The sequence below is a fragment of the Microdochium trichocladiopsis genome (genome assembly GCF_020744255.1).
Source record: "Microdochium trichocladiopsis strain MPI-CAGE-CH-0230 chromosome Unknown B0I36scaffold_7, whole genome shotgun sequence".
Classification (NCBI taxonomy): Eukaryota; Fungi; Ascomycota; class Sordariomycetes; order Xylariales; family Microdochiaceae; genus Microdochium; species Microdochium trichocladiopsis.
In genome coordinates, this window is record NW_025763550.1 from 2,732,889 (window position 1) to 2,749,134 (window position 16,246).

Sequence of the window (16,246 nt, forward strand, 5' to 3'; positions counted from 1 at the left end):
TTGGACCTTGAGCTCGTACTGCACCTCGAGGATCTCCTTCTCACGACGGAGATAAGTGCTCAATTCACGCAGACTGTTGTCGCCAGCACTGCTGGGTTGAGCAGTGATTGCTTCCAGGTTCTCGTTGGAAGCTTCTCTGTTATGTTGGAGAGCCGCAATCTGGGTATTGACATTATCCAGCTGCTGGTGCAAGAGCTTGTTCTGGGCATTCGCATCGTCTCTGCGAGCGCGCAGCTCGGAAAGCTCCTGCTCGAACTTTTGTCGTCGGTCTTCCCAAGAGCTCTCACTCTGGAGCAGTGACGCCTTGGCGGACTCGGCTTCAGCCTTCCACGACGCCGTCGTCGTCTTCAGCTGATTGTGCTCTGTGCGCAAGGCGGACAGTGCTTGCGCGGTCTGCCCATGCTTCATGACTTCGCTCTCGTAAGCTTCCTGGGCGTTGCGCGCAATTTCTGCCTGCGCGCGGAGGTCTTGTTGGTGGAATTGTGCGGATGCAGTATATCGCTCGTCCTCATCCTTGAGGCGCTTTATCTCTTCGTTGAGAATAGCCTTTTCCTCTTCGAAGTGCCGGGCAACCTCGGCTTGTGAGTCGCGGATAGTGGATAGTTCTCCATTAGATCTGGTCAGTTCTGCCGAGATGTCCTCCACCCGCTGCTCGAGCTCCTTGATCGCCGCATCCTTGGTGGCAAAGGACGCCTCGATCTCCTGATTGTATTGCTCCTGGGCAGAGTTCATCCTCTCGAGCTCCTCTTCTGATGCTTGGCTAAGCTCCTTGTACCGCTCAACCTGCTCCTTGGCATTCTCCAATTGGGCCTGTGTAAGTTCCAGATCGCGCTTCAGATCTGTTACTTCGTGAATCAGGCCCTGAATACGCTCATCAGCATCGCTCTGGCCAGCCCCTAACTGCGCAACAGGAGCCATCGATCCAGGTCTTGGTGTAGGCCGAGGCTGGAGACGCTCAGCACGCTCCTCTGCGCTTCGAAGCTCGATAGAAAGACCATCAACACGGCTTTGCAGGTGATCCCGAGTGGTTTTGGTTGCAACAAGCTCTTCACGGATCTGGCTGAGGTTGGTGGTCAGCTCATCGATGCGCTTCTGAGCTTGTTGCGAGTCGAATTCCTTCCTCAACTGGGCCTTCTTGGCTTCGTCAACCTCCTCGCTGAGCTTTCGCTTCGTTGCGCTGAGCTCATTCTCGAGATTCTCGATTTGGGTCTGCATACGACGCTTTGTCTCAGCTTCACTAAGCTCGCGCTCGTTCTGGAGTGTCTGCTGTGTGGCAAGGAGACCATTGAGTCTTGATTTCTCCTGCATGAGGTTTTCGTTGTCGTTCGCCATGCGTTCCTGGATGTCCTTCCACAGCTTCTTCTCCGCTTTGAGATTGGCATTCTCACTGCGGAAGCTGTCGAGTTGTCCACGAGCCTCGATCAAGTCTTCCGCTACCTGCTGAGTTCGGATGTCCTGCTTGGCGGCGGACTCATTGATGGCCTGGTTTCGAGCCTGCAGCTCCTTATTCTCGGTCTGCAAGGCCACAAAGTTCGATTGCAACATCTCGAAACGCTCAGAAGCGAGGGTCAACTGGCTCGTCACCTTGGAAAGCTCGGATTGCAGGCTGTTCTTCTCGGAAGACAACCTCTCGACCTGGTCTTTCATGGTCTTGCGGTCAACTGATTGCTCATTTCTGTAGGTGTCGAAGTTTTGCTGCAGCTCGCGAAGCAATGTGGTGTAGTCGGAACCTTCGTCGGGATTCGAGCTCTGTTCGATGCTGGCAAGCACACCTTCCTGCCTTGAACGTCCGAGCGCAGAGGCTAGTTCCTCCGCAGTTGCGCGCGACTCAACGATTCTGCGGAACATATCCCTCTCCTTCATGATGCTGTCAGCACGAACCTTGAGGCCACCAAGCTCGTCCTCGAAGATCTTGAGCTTCTGGTGCAGAGCCTCAACTTCCTTGTGGTCGGCGATAGCTTGGTTCTTGGCCGCAACAGCCTCTTCGCTCTCCATCTTGTCGCCGAGCTCATGTGTAACCTGGAGAAGCTGCTGGTTCTTCTCCTGAAGTTCCTGGATATCCTTGAACACCACAAGGCGTTGCAGGATCATGCTGTTCACATCCGATGGCTCACCGTTGTTGTCGTCAATCTGGCCTCTTTCAAGGCGCTGGAAGTGCAGCGTCTCCTCGATACTGAGCTCGTCGAAGCCCTTCTCGCGGCAGTGGATGTTAAATAACAGCATCTGCACCTGAGCCCCGAGATCCCTGAGCTGATTGCGCAAGATCTTGAGCTCGGCTTGCGCGGTCGCAGCCACTGCCTCGGCTCTGCGGGCGGCCTTCTTTGCATTGTCACGGGCAGTGAAGGCTTCGTCGGAGAGATGAGAGATGGTCTTGAGTTCTTGTTGCAATCTCTCATTGTCGGCATGCAGCTCTTCCAGCTCCGGGCCCTTGGCCTCGAGCTGCTCGATAACATCGTCCAGCTCCTTGGCAAGGTTGTTGCTGCGTTGCTTTTCAGCACCCAACAGACCCTTGATCTTGTAGTACTCTTCGAGGTGCTGGGTACCCACAGATTTCCGCATGGATCCCGGCGTGAAAGGGAGAGGTGATGCTGGGCGGAATGGTGAGCCGTTTGCACGAGGCGTCTGGGGTGTTGAGCCAGGCTGGTTGCGGGCGCCATCAGCCAGCATGGCCTCAAGCCGTCCGACTTCAGCCTGCAGGGCATCGGCTTTCTCGGAGAAGTCGTCGCGGTCGGAGTTGGCCCGCTCGAGGCTCTCGTTGACCCGACGCACCTGGTCCTCGCACTCTCGCTTGATCTGTTCCTCTCGTGCCTCAAGTTCCTGGACTCGGTTGCGATGAGTTTCCGACTGCTTCTGCTGAAGGTCGACAAGACGTTGGAGACTATCAGTCTGTTGTCTGGAGTCCTCCTCTCGGCGGGCAGCCTCCTCTTGCAGTTGCTGGACCTTGATGAGCGCATCCTCGGCTTTCTTCTGTGCTTCCTCGATCCGCTGGCGGAGGTGCGTCTCCGTCCGCTTCATCGATTCGATCGTACTCACGGCGTCGTCGTTCTGGCGCTGCAGCTCGGCGATGTGCGCCCCCTTCTCTTTGCGGAACTTGAGACCCTCTGTTGTCTTGGTCTTGAGTTCATTCTCGAAGAAGTCGCTGCTCCGCTGAGCCATGTCGAGCTGCTGCTGAAGAGACTGTTCCTTGAACTTTGCGCCTTGGAGAGCGTTCTGGATATTCTGAACATTCTGCTGCATGCTCGTGATCTCCTGGCTCAGCTTGAGGTTCTTCTGATGCTGTGCCTGCAGTTCTTGAGACAGAGATTCGTTTGCAGAATTCTTGGTATCGATGATGGAAAGTGCTTCGCGATTCGATGTCTCGAGCGAGGCGATGCGCGCCTTGAGCTTCTCGACCTCGGATTGTGAAGTTGAGCTTGAGGATCGGATGGAGGCCAGTTCATTTTCGAGAGATTGTCGTGTCGTTTCTGCCACAGAGACGCCATTGTCAGCAACACTTTCTCACGCGGCAGATGCAAATGCAGCGTTTGCGACAAGCACACTTGACGTACCTTCCTCCTTGAGCTTGTTACGAATCTCTTCAAGTTCACGGAGCGCTTGTGCGGCCCTTTCGTTGCTAGCGTCACGCTGCGCCTCGGCTCCGCGGACAGATGTCTCGAGTTGGACCTCGAGCTGGACCTTCTGAGTGTAGAGTTCATCACATTCGTACGCCTTGGCGGCGACAGCGGAAAGGAGCGCCGTGACGAGCTCGGGGGTGGGAACCGTGACGATGGTGGACAGGTTCTCCTGCGGCATGCCCAGGTGGGCAGCCAGGTAACCAATGTCCACGTCGGCCATGGTGTATCTCTATCGTGGACGCGATGTCTACTTCATGGAGGGTGGACTTTGGGAGGCTGTGTCGAAGGAGTGATTGTCGATTGAAATGCGCCGTCTGAGAGAAAGGTGATGGGTTGCAGCCTAGACAGCCGTGCGCCCGATGCCGATGATTAGGATAAGCACAAAGAAAAGATGAAGGAAAGGCCCGCTAGCCTGGGTTGTCGGCTGGCGAAGTCAGGTTGTTTGCATTGAGACTGGTCGATGGCCAAAGTGCAAGGCGCAAGTGCAAGGCGAAGGGTCGGTTGGTTGTTGACAACAAAGATGCCCTCCCAGCACAGAGAAGTGGGAGAAAACAACTTGCGACAACTTCCGCTGCGCTCTGACGTGCGCTTGCGCAGGGCGATGTCGACGTCCGGAGAGGCTTGGGTAAGGCAGTTGTGTTGTGGACGGGAGAATGCCCTTGTTTGCCTGGTGTCTGGCAAAAGCTGCAGCAGAAGGGAAGGGACCGAGAAACGCGACGCTGCAGGAGGTGAGCAATCGGTGACCAGGGCCTGAGAGCTGGCCTGGGGGAGGCAAGCGCGATCCGCCAGACCCACCCAAGCAGCAGCTGCTGCTTGTTGCTACGAGCCAGGGCCGGCGCCAAGCTGGAGCTCCAGCAAACGACCCTCATTGGTCAGTGCGCTTCTCACGCTGTGACAACATCTCAGAGGTAGTCAACAGACAAGCCGTTTCATCGCCTCAAACTAGAGCTTGGAGACTTTTTGTTCTGAAGACCTTGGAAACCATCGCTTCAGGTGAGCAGCAGGCTCTCTTCGTCGCCACACTGCCTCTAAGCTACATCTGCGTCACTTCTCGTCATTGCCTTGGCCGGGTTCAGCTTATGTGAAGCAAAAAATAGAAAGGGAGCATAGCCACCTACAGCCGTTTCCAGATTCTAGTGCTGGCAGGGCTGTCTTGCAGATGGCTTCTGTTGTCTAATGGGGTTTTCGATTCAATGCTTATCTCAATCTACTACTTAATCACCCCGCCTATCCCTTCCACAGAACTATCTATATTCACTTTCAGCCACGTCCTACCTCGCATACGAAGGAGCCCCACCACCAGGCATTTCATAGTACTGAGGGGGCCCCTGTGTCGCCCATTGTTGCCCTTGAAGCTCTGCAGTCTGAGGCGGCTGGCCATGGTAGGACCCAGGAGCCTCGTGCACCTGTTGGCCCCAGCCGTTCGAGCCTGCTGGGGACTGGGGCGACACCATTGAGGATGCGGAGAACACGGTCTGGGCACCATTGGGAGGTTGCTGCGGATAGTAGGTGGACTGGCCTTGCAGCTCTGGCCGGAATGCCTGTTGGCCATATAGTTCCGGTCGGTACTCCTGCCCATGTAGCTCCGGCTTGGATGGCTGCTGCGGCTGCTGCGCATAAGCATACTGGGCGGGCATCTCCGGCATGGGCGGCGGGGGTGCGTAGGGCCCATGAGGTCGGAGTTCTGGAGTGTGGCTGGCAGAAACGGGCGAGATGCTTGTCGGGATGCCCGGCGTGCCAGAGTGCGCGCTGCCGGCAGTGCCAGGTCGCAGGGCCACTGCACTTGCGTCTAGCTCGCTCTTCCCGCCAGACGGACTAGCAGCAACCACGGGGGGCGGGTTGTTCAACAGGTTGTTCTGGGCCATGGCTTGGTCGACCTGGGCGTTTGCCGCGTTCTTGCGTCGCATGCAGAAGAAAATCGCGACGCCAGCCAGGACAACCACTGCAATGCCGCCGACAACACCTCCCACGATCGCCCCGATATTCGGCTTCCTTTCCGGGTCAGTGTTGCCACCGGTCGGGTTACCCGTGCTCCCTCCCAGTGATCCTCCTCCGCCGTTGCCGCCGTTGCCGCCGTTGCCACCACTATTTGAAGTTCCTGTCTGCGAAGGCATGGATCCTCCTCCTCCTCCAAGCACCCCGGTATGGGGAGCCGTCGACACTGCGGGGTTATTAGTACTAGCCGATCGAGACATTTCGGGAGTTTCAAAAGGAGCGTACCAGATTCTGTCACCGATGCCGACACTTCAGCCTTAACTGCTGAACAAAAGTAGTCCCAAACCGAGAGCGCGGAGCTGATATCATCTGTTGCAGTGCTATCGCAGGAGTACTTCACGCTTGACGTGATGATCTTGCTGACAATGTTGGGCATGCCAGTCTTCAGGCATACACACGAGGCAAGTCCAGCCGGATCCTTAGGGCACAAATCGTACGTGTTCTGTTCGTCGCCGTTAGTTAATCTCAGGATATGAAGCGCGGTCGTGTAATCTGGCATACCGTCATCACTCCATACGAAACACCATATTGTGCACACGGAGCAAGTGCGCTATATTGCGGGAGCGCGGTAATGTAGTACGTCACTGGGCACGCCATTAGCACCACATCAACAAACAGTTCCTTGGTTTGGTTCAAACTCACTCTGTCCTGGGGGAGGCGAGGCGACTGGGAACGATGTTACACCAGCACCCAGGCCACAATATCCCGCAAAGACACCTTGGGCAACACTGATATCGGCCGTGATCGGAGAGCATGAATACTTCACGCTTGAATTGATTATTTGGCTGACGCGCAACGAGTTTTGGTTCTTGCTGCAGACGCAAGACTGGAGGAGGCTTGGGTCTTCCGGACACAGGTCATATGTCTGGAATTGAAGGTTAGATTAGGCGTTTGATGGCACGTTCGAGTCACATGAGCTCACCATAGACCTAATGACATGTTAGCAAAGGCTACACCGCCACTCACGCCTGCTGGCAAACTCACATGACAGCATATGAAAGCGCGCTGGCAGCACATGGAGGAAGATCTTGCATGGCTGGCAGGTCTGTGATTTGGACCGAGACTGGGCGCGTGGGCTTCGGGAAAGAACCTATGCTGGCTTGGTTGCAATAGCCGTTGTACAGAACCATGGCGCTGGAGAGGTCGTCGGAGGCAGTTGAGCCACAGCTGTAGCTAATCGAAGACGAAATTCCCTTTGAGACCGCCGCCGAATTCGCACCGCCATTTTTGGTACAGATGCAGGACTGTAGATCGGTCACTGCTTCGCCGCATGCTGAGTTGGTCATGGACATCACATTGTAGCTGACTGCCGATTGGGCACATCTTGCCTATTGAAGCTCGATTTGTTAACCGCGGGTGCTCTGTCGGTCGTGCAGGGCTGGCCTTGCGATGCCGAAGACATGATCTGTGGCTTGATTGCTGTGCTGTGGGCAGCTTACCATGGATGTGTAGATCTCGATGTCCGTAACGTAGACGATGCTTTGTCCAAGGGAACGCGTGGTGCCCAGGCACACAGCGAGCAGTAACGAACGCCACGAAGCCATGATTTATAGCTGGCAGGAAGTCCCGGGCAAGGTGATCTTTTCGCAATACCGTCCGACGTCGAACGAGCCAGAAAGTGAGGCACGATAAACAGGGAGGACGTCACGGCAAGTTTGTGAAAATGTGAATGGGGTGTCTCAAAAGATTCAGGAAAGCCGCGGTGGGCACTTTAGGGTAATCCAGCTGAACGCCTCATGAGACACTCTGGCGTCCTCCATGACAAGGTTGCCGGTGTCCCGTCTGGCCTCAGCCTCAGCGGTTCCATGAGGGACGATCACACAGCATGCCTAGATGAGTACAGGGAGGCGTCGGCTCAAGCCCCCTAACCTGGTGCTCTTCTCTCACCCATGCAATCTCCCTGATTCACGACGGTGCACCTTGTCCTGCCTATGGGCGCGAAGAGAGGCCTGTCTTGACCCGTCGCCATACCTCAATGTGGTTTCAATCCCTGTCAGCTGAAAACTGCCGCACGCCGGCTATACCACAACAGGATAGGCGTGCTGCCACACGCCAGGCAGCGCATGGTTGAATTTGGCTTGGAACTGTAATGCCCTGCGTCGTTAAAGAGGCCCGGTCTGAGCTTTTAGCAGAAGCTGTGTGCTGGGGTATATGTTGGTGGTGGCTGGCTACTCGCGAAGACCAAGTGGTGGCGTCGGATCGGGCGAAGCCTCTGAGTTACTCCTGATGCAGGTTTACGGGGTCTTCATTTTAGACTTCTGGAATAATAATTCCCCATCTTGTCGAAGGGATCAGAGCGCATTCGTGGTGTTTGGAAAATCTCAGCCCTGCGTCTAAAGCAATCGTTTTGTTGTTCGCCAGCATGGCCATCCAATCCTCGAAACACTGTCTTAACAACCCCTGCGAGCGGCTGAAAAGATGACCCGTCTGCCAAGACGACAGCGGCTAAGCGGGTCAGCCTTGAGAATGATTTGATGGGCAGTCAGACGTTATCGGACATCGCTTTCTGGGAATTTGACGCCCAGGACCTCAACCGGATCATGATTTGCCAGAGTTCACTTCTTATCCTGCTGTAATGCGAGGGATCAGGAAGCTTGCAAGCTATTCCTAGTGCCTGAGACGAGTATGCAGCCATGGCATGGACTGAGAGACCGAGCCTTGGCAGGGTGGCACTTGGAGGTAGTTTGGCCCAAGGACAGGTCATCGTGACACTAGGCTGCGGATGCCCATTTTCGCTGTCCTTGTAACCTTCAACAACCGCGAGAGTCGGCCCTGTTGTTGCGCACTCTAAGTGGATGGGTTGAAGACTTCCTCCAGTGTTGCTGGAAGACGTCCCTTAATCCTGCTCTCAAGTATCCTTCTACTCCTGCATTTGCCGCACATTGAGGTTGATCCGCTTGTTCTTCATCCAGCCTCTCCACTCCTGGAATCTGTCTCCCTCAGCTGGCCAATCTGCGAGGAAGTCAGGACATGTGTCCTTGAGCACCTTTGGCACACCGTGCCAGGCATATCGTGACTCCTTTGTCATGTAAATCGCGTCTCCGGATCGCAGTCGTAGAAGCAGGTATGGCTTATTCCCTGGGCCAGCACCTTGCCCGTCGGGGAGATCTGAGTAGTCGTTGGGGGCGATCATAAAGACCGCATCACAGCCTATGCTCAGACTGACGAGGCCCTTATCGGTTTTCTCGCTGACATCACGATGCATCATCATGGTGTCGCTGGGAGTGTAGAAGTTCACGATGGCTGCCTGGGCATCGGTCTCGGGAAAGAGGGTATGGAGGAAGTCGGCTATGTCTGTTGGGAAATCCGGACGCACTTCGTGCTCAGGATACAAACGATTTGTCCAATCATACTGCCCACCCAGAGTCACCCAAGTGAGCTTGCGTAGTAACACTTGCTTGATGGAGAGAGGTCGATGAACACTTGGATCCTTAGGAACGAATTCCGTGCTGTCGTCTGGGGGGTACGAGAAGAAGGACCTGGCCGTGGCGTCACCGCCGTGCCTGTACGGTAGCTCATAGTGCAGATGGAGGTTGGTTTGATGGACGGGATTGCTTAAGTCTCTGTGTATCATGCGCTCAAGCAAATCCTTCTGGATGCTAGGCGGGATTAGAGATGGAAGAACCAGGAGACCTTGAACGCCGTCAGCATACATGCTCTTGTCGTCTTCCACACCTCATGAGGAGGACCCCTACCTGGCAGTATCGGATGGTAGTATACAGGCGCATCTCGGACCTCCTGGCTTTCATCGAAGCTCTCGCCCTGCAGTGCTTTGAAGGAAGCCTTCAGCACTTCGGCTGGAATGTGCGTTTTGAGAAGGAACTCGTCTGAAGTCCGAACATCGTCAATATCTGGGTGATGTCGCAATGCGGCGTGCTCTGTCCTGGAGTACGATTTCCACGTCTTCTTGAGCTCGTCTGATGGTTGCTCGTGGGCATCAAGTGTCGTCAAATCTAGTGTCATGCTACAGGATGGAAAGGCCTCCAAGAACCTCGAGAGTTCTTGGGGAGGCGGAGATCAAATGAGAACGGGCACTCTTGCGGCTCTCTGGGACCAGACTGCGGTATTAGCTTATATGCTTGTCTTGCGCTTCTTGGAAGCAGAATGGGACATGAATCGATTGTTGCATGGCCTCATCTGGCAAGTTGATCGAGTCGTCCTCGAGAGCCCACCTTGGTCAAGAAGTCTCCAGTGGGTGGTGCCCCTCCGAGCCCGCAAGAACAAGGGTCGCGATAAGATAAGGAAAGAGTGGAGGGGCCCTCCATCATGGAAGGCATGCTCACCACTGCCATCGCCGGCGCTTATTGGTCCCTGACGGTGCCTGACTGGTGTCGCGCCAGCGCGCGTCAGCTCGAGCTAAGGTGTGTTTACAGACAACAAAAGACCACCTTGCAGCCTCACCGCTGGTCGCTGCAGCCTCGCCAGGAACGCATTGTTGACAATTCGCCGGTTCCCTTTGTCCAATATTAGTGCTTGCTGCAGGAGAGCATATTACCTCGTTCACCACACTGAGCGTACAGTCTGGAGTCACAGGGCATTTTATTGTCACTTGGTGGTGCCCCTCTTGTTGACGGACCCCTCCGCACCCCAGACCAAATATTGACATTCGCCTGCCCCAGCCGCCACGACAACGGCCACTCCGACCACAGTCTCGCCCCCAACCAGTGCACACACAACAACCGAAACCAGCAACAACAAACGACAGCGCCGCCGTCGACACACAGCAGCACCACGGCAGAGACATTGCTTGCGTCCAATCAATTAATCCCCGGTGAACGACCGACAATTTGACCTTTGCAAACACCCGATCAGACCGGAGCCCTGCAGCAAGCCCCGAGGCTACCTCACGATGGAGAACTACCAGAAACTGGAGAAAATCGGTGAAGGTGAGTATTCACTTCCACGGTCGCCACCACGCGGAGTGAATGGACTGTGTCTGACTTGAGGCCACTACCCCGCGAACCAGGAACCTATGGTGTCGTCTACAAGGCCCGCGACCTTGCCAACAACGGCCGCATCGTCGCCCTGAAGAAGATCCGCCTCGAGGCCGAAGACGAAGGCGTGCCCAGTACCGCCATCCGCGAAATCTCCCTGCTCAAGGAGATGCGCGATCCCAACATTGTCCGCCTGTTCAACATTGTCCATGCCGACGGTCACAAGCTTTACCTCGTCTTCGAATTCCTCGACCTCGACCTAAAGAAGTATATGGAGGCTCTCCCCGTCAGCGACGGTGGCCGCGGCAAGGCGCTGCCCGAGGGTTCCACCATCGACCTCGGGCGACTTGGTCTTGGTGATGCCATGGTCAAGAAATTCATGAGCCAGCTCTGCGATGGCATCAAATACTGCCACAGCCGCCGCATTCTCCACCGCGATCTCAAACCTCAGAATCTGCTCATCGACCGAGAGGGAAACCTGAAGCTTGCCGATTTCGGTCTTGCCCGCGCGTTCGGTGTGCCCCTGCGCACGTATACGCACGAAGTTGTCACGCTGTGGTACCGCGCCCCCGAGATTTTGCTCGGTGGTCGTCAGTACTCGACGGGCGTCGACATGTGGTCCGTGGGCTGCATTTTCGCCGAGATGTGCACAAGGAAGCCTCTGTTCCCGGGAGATTCCGAGATTGACCAGATTTTCAAGACCTTCAGGTACGTGAGTCGTTGAGAAGGTCAAGGACGAGCGAAACTGACTCTGATGCAGATTGCTCGGTACCCCTGGTGAGGAGACATGGCCAGGCGTCACCTCCTATCCCGACTACAAGTCCACCTTCCCCAAGTGGCAGCGCGACTACAGCCATCCTTTGTGCACAAACCTCGATGAACACGGACTTGATCTTCTCGAATTGATGCTTGCCTATGACCCAGCAACCCGGATATCGGCCAAGCAGGCCTGCAACCACCCCTACTTCGAGGACTATACTAGGCAACAACAGACACACTACGGCGCCAACGGATATGCTTAAATCACGGATTTGACGGTAATCGAGTGATTAGCAGATTGCAGCCGCGCGTCACACGTTTTCTGCCAAGACGGAACTGTTTTTTTCGACATTTCGTGCGACAATCTTGGTTTTTCTGGATACTGAGGCACTGCGCTGGGAACACGTGCTCAACGACAACGCCGAGAAGTCGTGGCCATTCATGAACGCGCTTGCGCAGCTGCTCCCGAGGACGATGCGCATCAAGTTGGCATGGCGATCCCGGCTATCGCCCACGCAACCCACGCATTCTATTGGGGGGGGGGGGGGGGGGGCCCACGCGGCTAGAGATAACCGTGAAGGCTTGAGCGCGGATTGGAGTCTGGAGTACATCTTGCCATGCATTTGCTTGCGAGAGGCATAAGTCCTCCCCGTGTGGTCGTGCTCTAGCTCGTATGTACATAAGAGAGCGGTTTGGAACCGATGGGGAAGAAAAGGAGTTGGCACAACTACAGTGCAGACGTGGTTACGCGAGCGACGCTACAGGTCATGATTTATTTGACAATATATGATAATACCCACTGATCTCTCTGCTTGTTGTGCTCCTAAAGAGTTGGGCCCAAACCCCTCATCAGATGACCAAGCGCCGCTGTTGTGAGCTATGCGGGCATTGAGGCGCGCACCTTGCATTTCAGGGTCATGCCGTGCTTAAGTACTTGGTGTTATCCTTCTCGTGCGCGGCAAACCCACGGGGAACCAGAAACATGTCAGGGTTGGAGGACAAGCGGGAAGTCACGGTGCCTCGACGTCACATGATAAAATACTCGTGTTATCATGACTTCGTCTGGAGCAGTTGCTGCCGCCCTCTTCTGCGCAGCACTGAGCTCGGCATTTGAACCTGACTGTGTTGTGTCTGAGGAAAGACGCAGCATGCAACCATGTACAGGGTTCCAATTTCACTCGAGCGCTACCCGATGTGTGAGGCTCATTGCAAGCAAGAACCATATTTCATAAAGCCTGTCCATTGTATTCAGGGCTAGTGGAAGGCGTTTCCGGCCATCCGCGGATGTTTTGTCTGGTTCGAACATGACCAGGTTTGAAGCGAGTCCAGGTCCGTTTTCGCACTGAAGAGGCACGCAATGGTAAATTCGTGACTAGGGTCCTGATCCTCCCTTCAGTTCTTGCATCCCCAGGATATGGCAAGTGCCTTTCAGGGATGCCAGCTCCTCAGTCTATCTGGCTGTAGTATCTTGACCTCCATAAGCTTTCCCGGTTGCCTTCTGCAAGCTGGCTTTGCTTGCCCTTCGTGGCTTTCACATCGCCACCTGGACAAGCGGGCTGGCCGTGCCACAGTAGTCCTGGACACCATCAAAACGATGTACACCTGGAGATGTCTTGACAATCGAATCTTCGCACTAGAGGCGACATGCCACGAAAAGCTCTAATTAAATTCAACTTATTCACGACAGGCTACTCACGGTCAAGGCTTGTTACAGGAACGTGGTGCTCTCAGCTTCGCGCTTTTTATACCGCTCGTTCAACTCGAATGCTACGTAGTAGAGGCGTGTTCAGCGCTGCAACATTTTTTTGTGACTTAACAGTACGTTCAATGAATAAGCATTCAATTTTACGGCACTGTCTCCCACACCAGGCATCCTTGATAAGCTTCAAGCAGCGATGCCGAAAGCATGCCAGCAAGGCACAGGAGAAGACATGCAGGCTTCGATCTTTGAGAGGCGACCGCTGGGGCTCATAGATAGTACAACGCTCACCCCAGGGGACAATCTTGGTTCCTCATCGATCAGCCGAAGTGCCGAGTGCGAGCATCAGGCGGATTCCGAATCACTCACTGACCATGGGATCCTCTTTACGACAACGTTATAGGGCTCAGAATTTTCAAGTTACTGCTGATGACTTCTGCATTTCGGCTGAGGGTGGGAACAAGAACTACCCAGATGTCCACCACTGCAACTGTTCAACTTTGCTTATCACGAAGGCCGTATGCTCTCTCCAGTAATGAGATATTCTGTGCCTGGCTTCAACCCTTCACCTCCCCATACCCATGCGAACAATTAAGGGATGACAATACCCTGGACGTTTGATGCTGAAGAACCTCGCGGGATTTGCGCTTAGCTACAGATCCGTCTCTGTTGCCTCGGACACTATTTTCAGCACACTCTACAACCTCTTGCCGAGGCCGGATCCAGGCTGGACATGGGATTTTCCGTTGCATTTCTAGTTTCTAATTTTGAGATGTGAGGCGTGAGGTGTGAAGATAGCACAAATTCACCCGCTTCACCCGGCAGGTAAACTTCTTTACTCGTTAGGGAATCACGTCCTTCTTGTGGGGGGGAGGGGGGGGGATTCTGGGTTCATGAAAATGGCTCGCATGGCCAACAAAGAGTAGATCCAAATTGGAAACGATAATGCAAAGACGAACAAGTGCCATTGGATTCGAAAGAGTTGCAGTCCACCGGCTTGGAACGTCGATCTGCTTGGCCTGGCCTAGCCTAGCCCAGCCTAGCTAAGACTGTCAGCTTTGCGTGGAAAGGCATGATCGCTGTTTCCCACGAGAAGGAGCCGAGGCGAGGTGTGGACGTAGATGCTCCCATGCAAGCCAGCCAACACACACACACACACACACACACACACGCACACATTCTCAGCCCCCGTGGAGAGCCTCGCCAAAGCACGAAAAGATTTCCCAATCCGACGGCACTCTTGCATTGTCAGCCGCATGATTCCTCTTTCAGCAATCCGAGTTGCCCCTTTCTGTCATGGGTCGAAAAGCTCCAGTGACCGACAAGGGTGACTCGGCTGGGCCAGCCTCTCAGCCCTAGCCCTGCCACAGCCGCCATCATGCATCAAGGTGACAGGGACAAGTGCAAGTGGCCATGATGCTCATGGGAGAGCAAGCTGTTGCATCTCCTAAGCGCCCGGGATGACACCTCGAAACACTTCCGCCTCGACCGGCAAAAGCAAGCGCGCGTCTGTCGGGCCAGCCTCAGCTGAAGGCGGTCTTGTATATGTAGGGATACAGCAGGCCGGCGCCTAACGAGACCAGGGCGCGTTCTCTGTCCCACTAACCGCGTGTTTTTTTACACAACATTACGAGGACCTTGTCCAAGTCCAGGCAGGGTGTTTGTTGCAGGGGCCGGAACGAAGAGCCAAGACGCGCTGGTTGCCGCGCGCTTGGTGGCTATTTTTGGCCCACATTGGGAACAAACAACTCCAGGGCCCCTGTCACGTCATGCCCTCCCATGGTCACATCCCCGCGCTTTCTTTCGTCCCGGATTCCGATGGATCAAGGGGCCAGTCTCCTCAAGAGGCAGTCAGACCCAGCCAAGACTTGGGGGCCTGTTGAGCGCTGCCCAAGCCCCGCCCCAGGTCCAGGACGCACAGCCTGTACTGCAAGGCCTCCAGGGGGCTGTCGACTTATCGACATACAGCAGATATGGTCTTGCTCGTCTCGGGTACCAAGGGGTTTGGATGGCGCCACCTCCCCTTTGTGACCTGGTCACGCGCTTTGTGTAACCGAGGAGCACCATTGATGCATCGTACGCTGTGCTGTCCCCGTCGGATGTTGCCAGGTCAGCCTGGTTATTCCAAGGTTTGTCGCTCCGTAGCTCGCCTCGCCTCGCAATCATCATCATCATCACCTACTTCACCGCCAGGGTCAAGACGAAGCACGCACTCTCCTTTCCGACACAGCGTGCCTATCAATAGCCCAAGCACCTCTCTGTTCATTGTTTCGCCGATAAGCACCGGCCGCATCCTTCTTCCTTCTTCCATCGCCCCCCCCCCGCCCCCTGGCTTCTCTTCTCTCCCCCCAACCCTGCGACTCGGCAATGAGGATTGAATGTCGAGAATTATCCCGAAGGGGATATACAAATATACAAGGCCGGCCTCTGATCACACCAAATCCAACGCATATGTGCGGTTCTTACACCTGGCCATCCGCCGCAATCCCACTTGCCCTCGATTCCGACGGGGACCAGCGTAGTAAACATCTCACTTTTTGACCAGGGGTAGTGTGCAATGTATGCAAGGCAGAGCAGAGCAGAGCAGGGCGAGTTGCGACGCTGCAGGCTTGCATGCATGCAATGCATACATGCAGAAGTCTCTGTCCCGAGATGAACATGGGGCCAGTTTCGCTCGCCTCGCTCAGCCTGACCTGCAGGGGGCGAAGATCCCCGGGAGCGATGCTGCAGTACTTGAGCACATCTTTTTCTTCCGTTGTGGCGCGGGGGCCAAGGATGAGGTTACCTCTACCCAGACGACCTTTTCATCCATCCCCAAGACGAGTTGCAAAGAGTGACCCAGGATCCGATCCGGGATCCGATTCTCACCTCACACCTCCCCCTACCGCCTGGCCGGAGGATAAGCCCCGGCCAAAAAGGCAGACATGCATGCAGGCTATGCCATGCCCTGTTAACTTGCGACGCCTAGGTACAAGCTGACAGGTTTCCAGACCACGAATCGTATGACATGTTCATAGTCACTTCCCCGCGAGAAGCTCTAGAATCTAGAAACCCAATGGTCAACACCCAAAAGGGCCCATCACAAAAGTGCAAATATTACTATCCAATCCTGTTCCCTTTCCCCTCCCCGCGCCTCCCCTTGAGCGGCGATGGCAAATGAAGGACGCAGTGATCCGGGGCATTGTCACTGAGCCAACATCATAAGCGTCACATGGGTATGGAAAATGTACAGAAGGACACTGGCG

At 55.2% G+C, this 16,246-nt stretch overlaps 3 protein-coding genes across 3 annotated transcripts; 1 reads left to right on the forward strand and 2 right to left on the reverse strand.

Moving 5' to 3' along the window:
* Positions 1 to 4,538: 4,538 nt before the first annotated feature.
* On the reverse strand, positions 4,539 to 7,456 carry B0I36DRAFT_146374 (uncharacterized protein). The gene is made up of 7 exons (XM_046148447.1): positions 7,049 to 7,456; positions 6,594 to 6,937; positions 6,532 to 6,538; positions 6,252 to 6,474; positions 6,111 to 6,193; positions 5,835 to 6,051; positions 4,539 to 5,775 (listed from the first exon to the last, which is right to left on the reverse strand). The coding sequence occupies exons 1-7, from the start codon at positions 7,151 to 7,153 to the stop codon at positions 4,886 to 4,888; spliced, it is 1,869 nt and encodes a 622-aa protein (XP_046010820.1). The 5' UTR covers positions 7,154 to 7,456; the 3' UTR covers positions 4,539 to 4,885.
* Positions 7,457 to 8,469: 1,013 nt separating this feature from the next.
* Positions 8,470 to 9,572, reverse strand: B0I36DRAFT_247570 (uncharacterized protein; the record flags this gene model as incomplete). The annotated part of the gene is made up of 2 exons (XM_046150319.1): positions 8,470 to 9,242; positions 9,305 to 9,572. The coding sequence occupies 2 exons, from the start codon at positions 9,570 to 9,572 to the stop codon at positions 8,470 to 8,472; spliced, it is 1,041 nt and encodes a 346-aa protein (XP_046010821.1).
* A 447-nt stretch (positions 9,573 to 10,019) lies between these two features.
* On the forward strand, positions 10,020 to 11,853 carry B0I36DRAFT_292894 (cell division control protein 2). Its single transcript, XM_046151776.1, has 3 exons — positions 10,020 to 10,495; positions 10,576 to 11,251; positions 11,304 to 11,853. Exons 1-3 carry the CDS (start codon positions 10,459 to 10,461, stop codon positions 11,563 to 11,565), a joined length of 975 nt encoding a protein of 324 aa, XP_046010822.1. The 5' UTR covers positions 10,020 to 10,458; the 3' UTR covers positions 11,566 to 11,853.
* Positions 11,854 to 16,246: the final 4,393 nt, after the last annotated feature.

Excerpts from the sequence above, each read along its gene's own strand:
- B0I36DRAFT_146374 (XM_046148447.1), bottom strand. The coding sequence starts at position 7,153 with ATGGCTTCGTGGCGTTCGTTACTGCTCGCTGTGTGCCTGGGCACCACG. Across the intron at positions 6,938-7,048 it reads TCGAGATCTACACATCCATG|GCAAGATGTGCCCAATCGGC; the intron begins GTAAGCTGCCCA and ends GAGCTTCAATAG. Across the intron at positions 6,194-6,251 it reads CTCGCCTCCCCCAGGACAGA|TGACGTACTACATTACCGCG; the intron begins GTGAGTTTGAAC and ends TGGCGTGCCCAG.
- B0I36DRAFT_292894 (XM_046151776.1), top strand. The coding sequence starts at position 10,459 with ATGGAGAACTACCAGAAACTGGAGAAAATCGGTGAAG. Across the intron at positions 10,496-10,575 it reads ACTGGAGAAAATCGGTGAAG|GAACCTATGGTGTCGTCTAC; the intron begins GTGAGTATTCAC and ends CCCGCGAACCAG. Across the intron at positions 11,252-11,303 it reads CAGATTTTCAAGACCTTCAG|ATTGCTCGGTACCCCTGGTG; the intron begins GTACGTGAGTCG and ends ACTCTGATGCAG.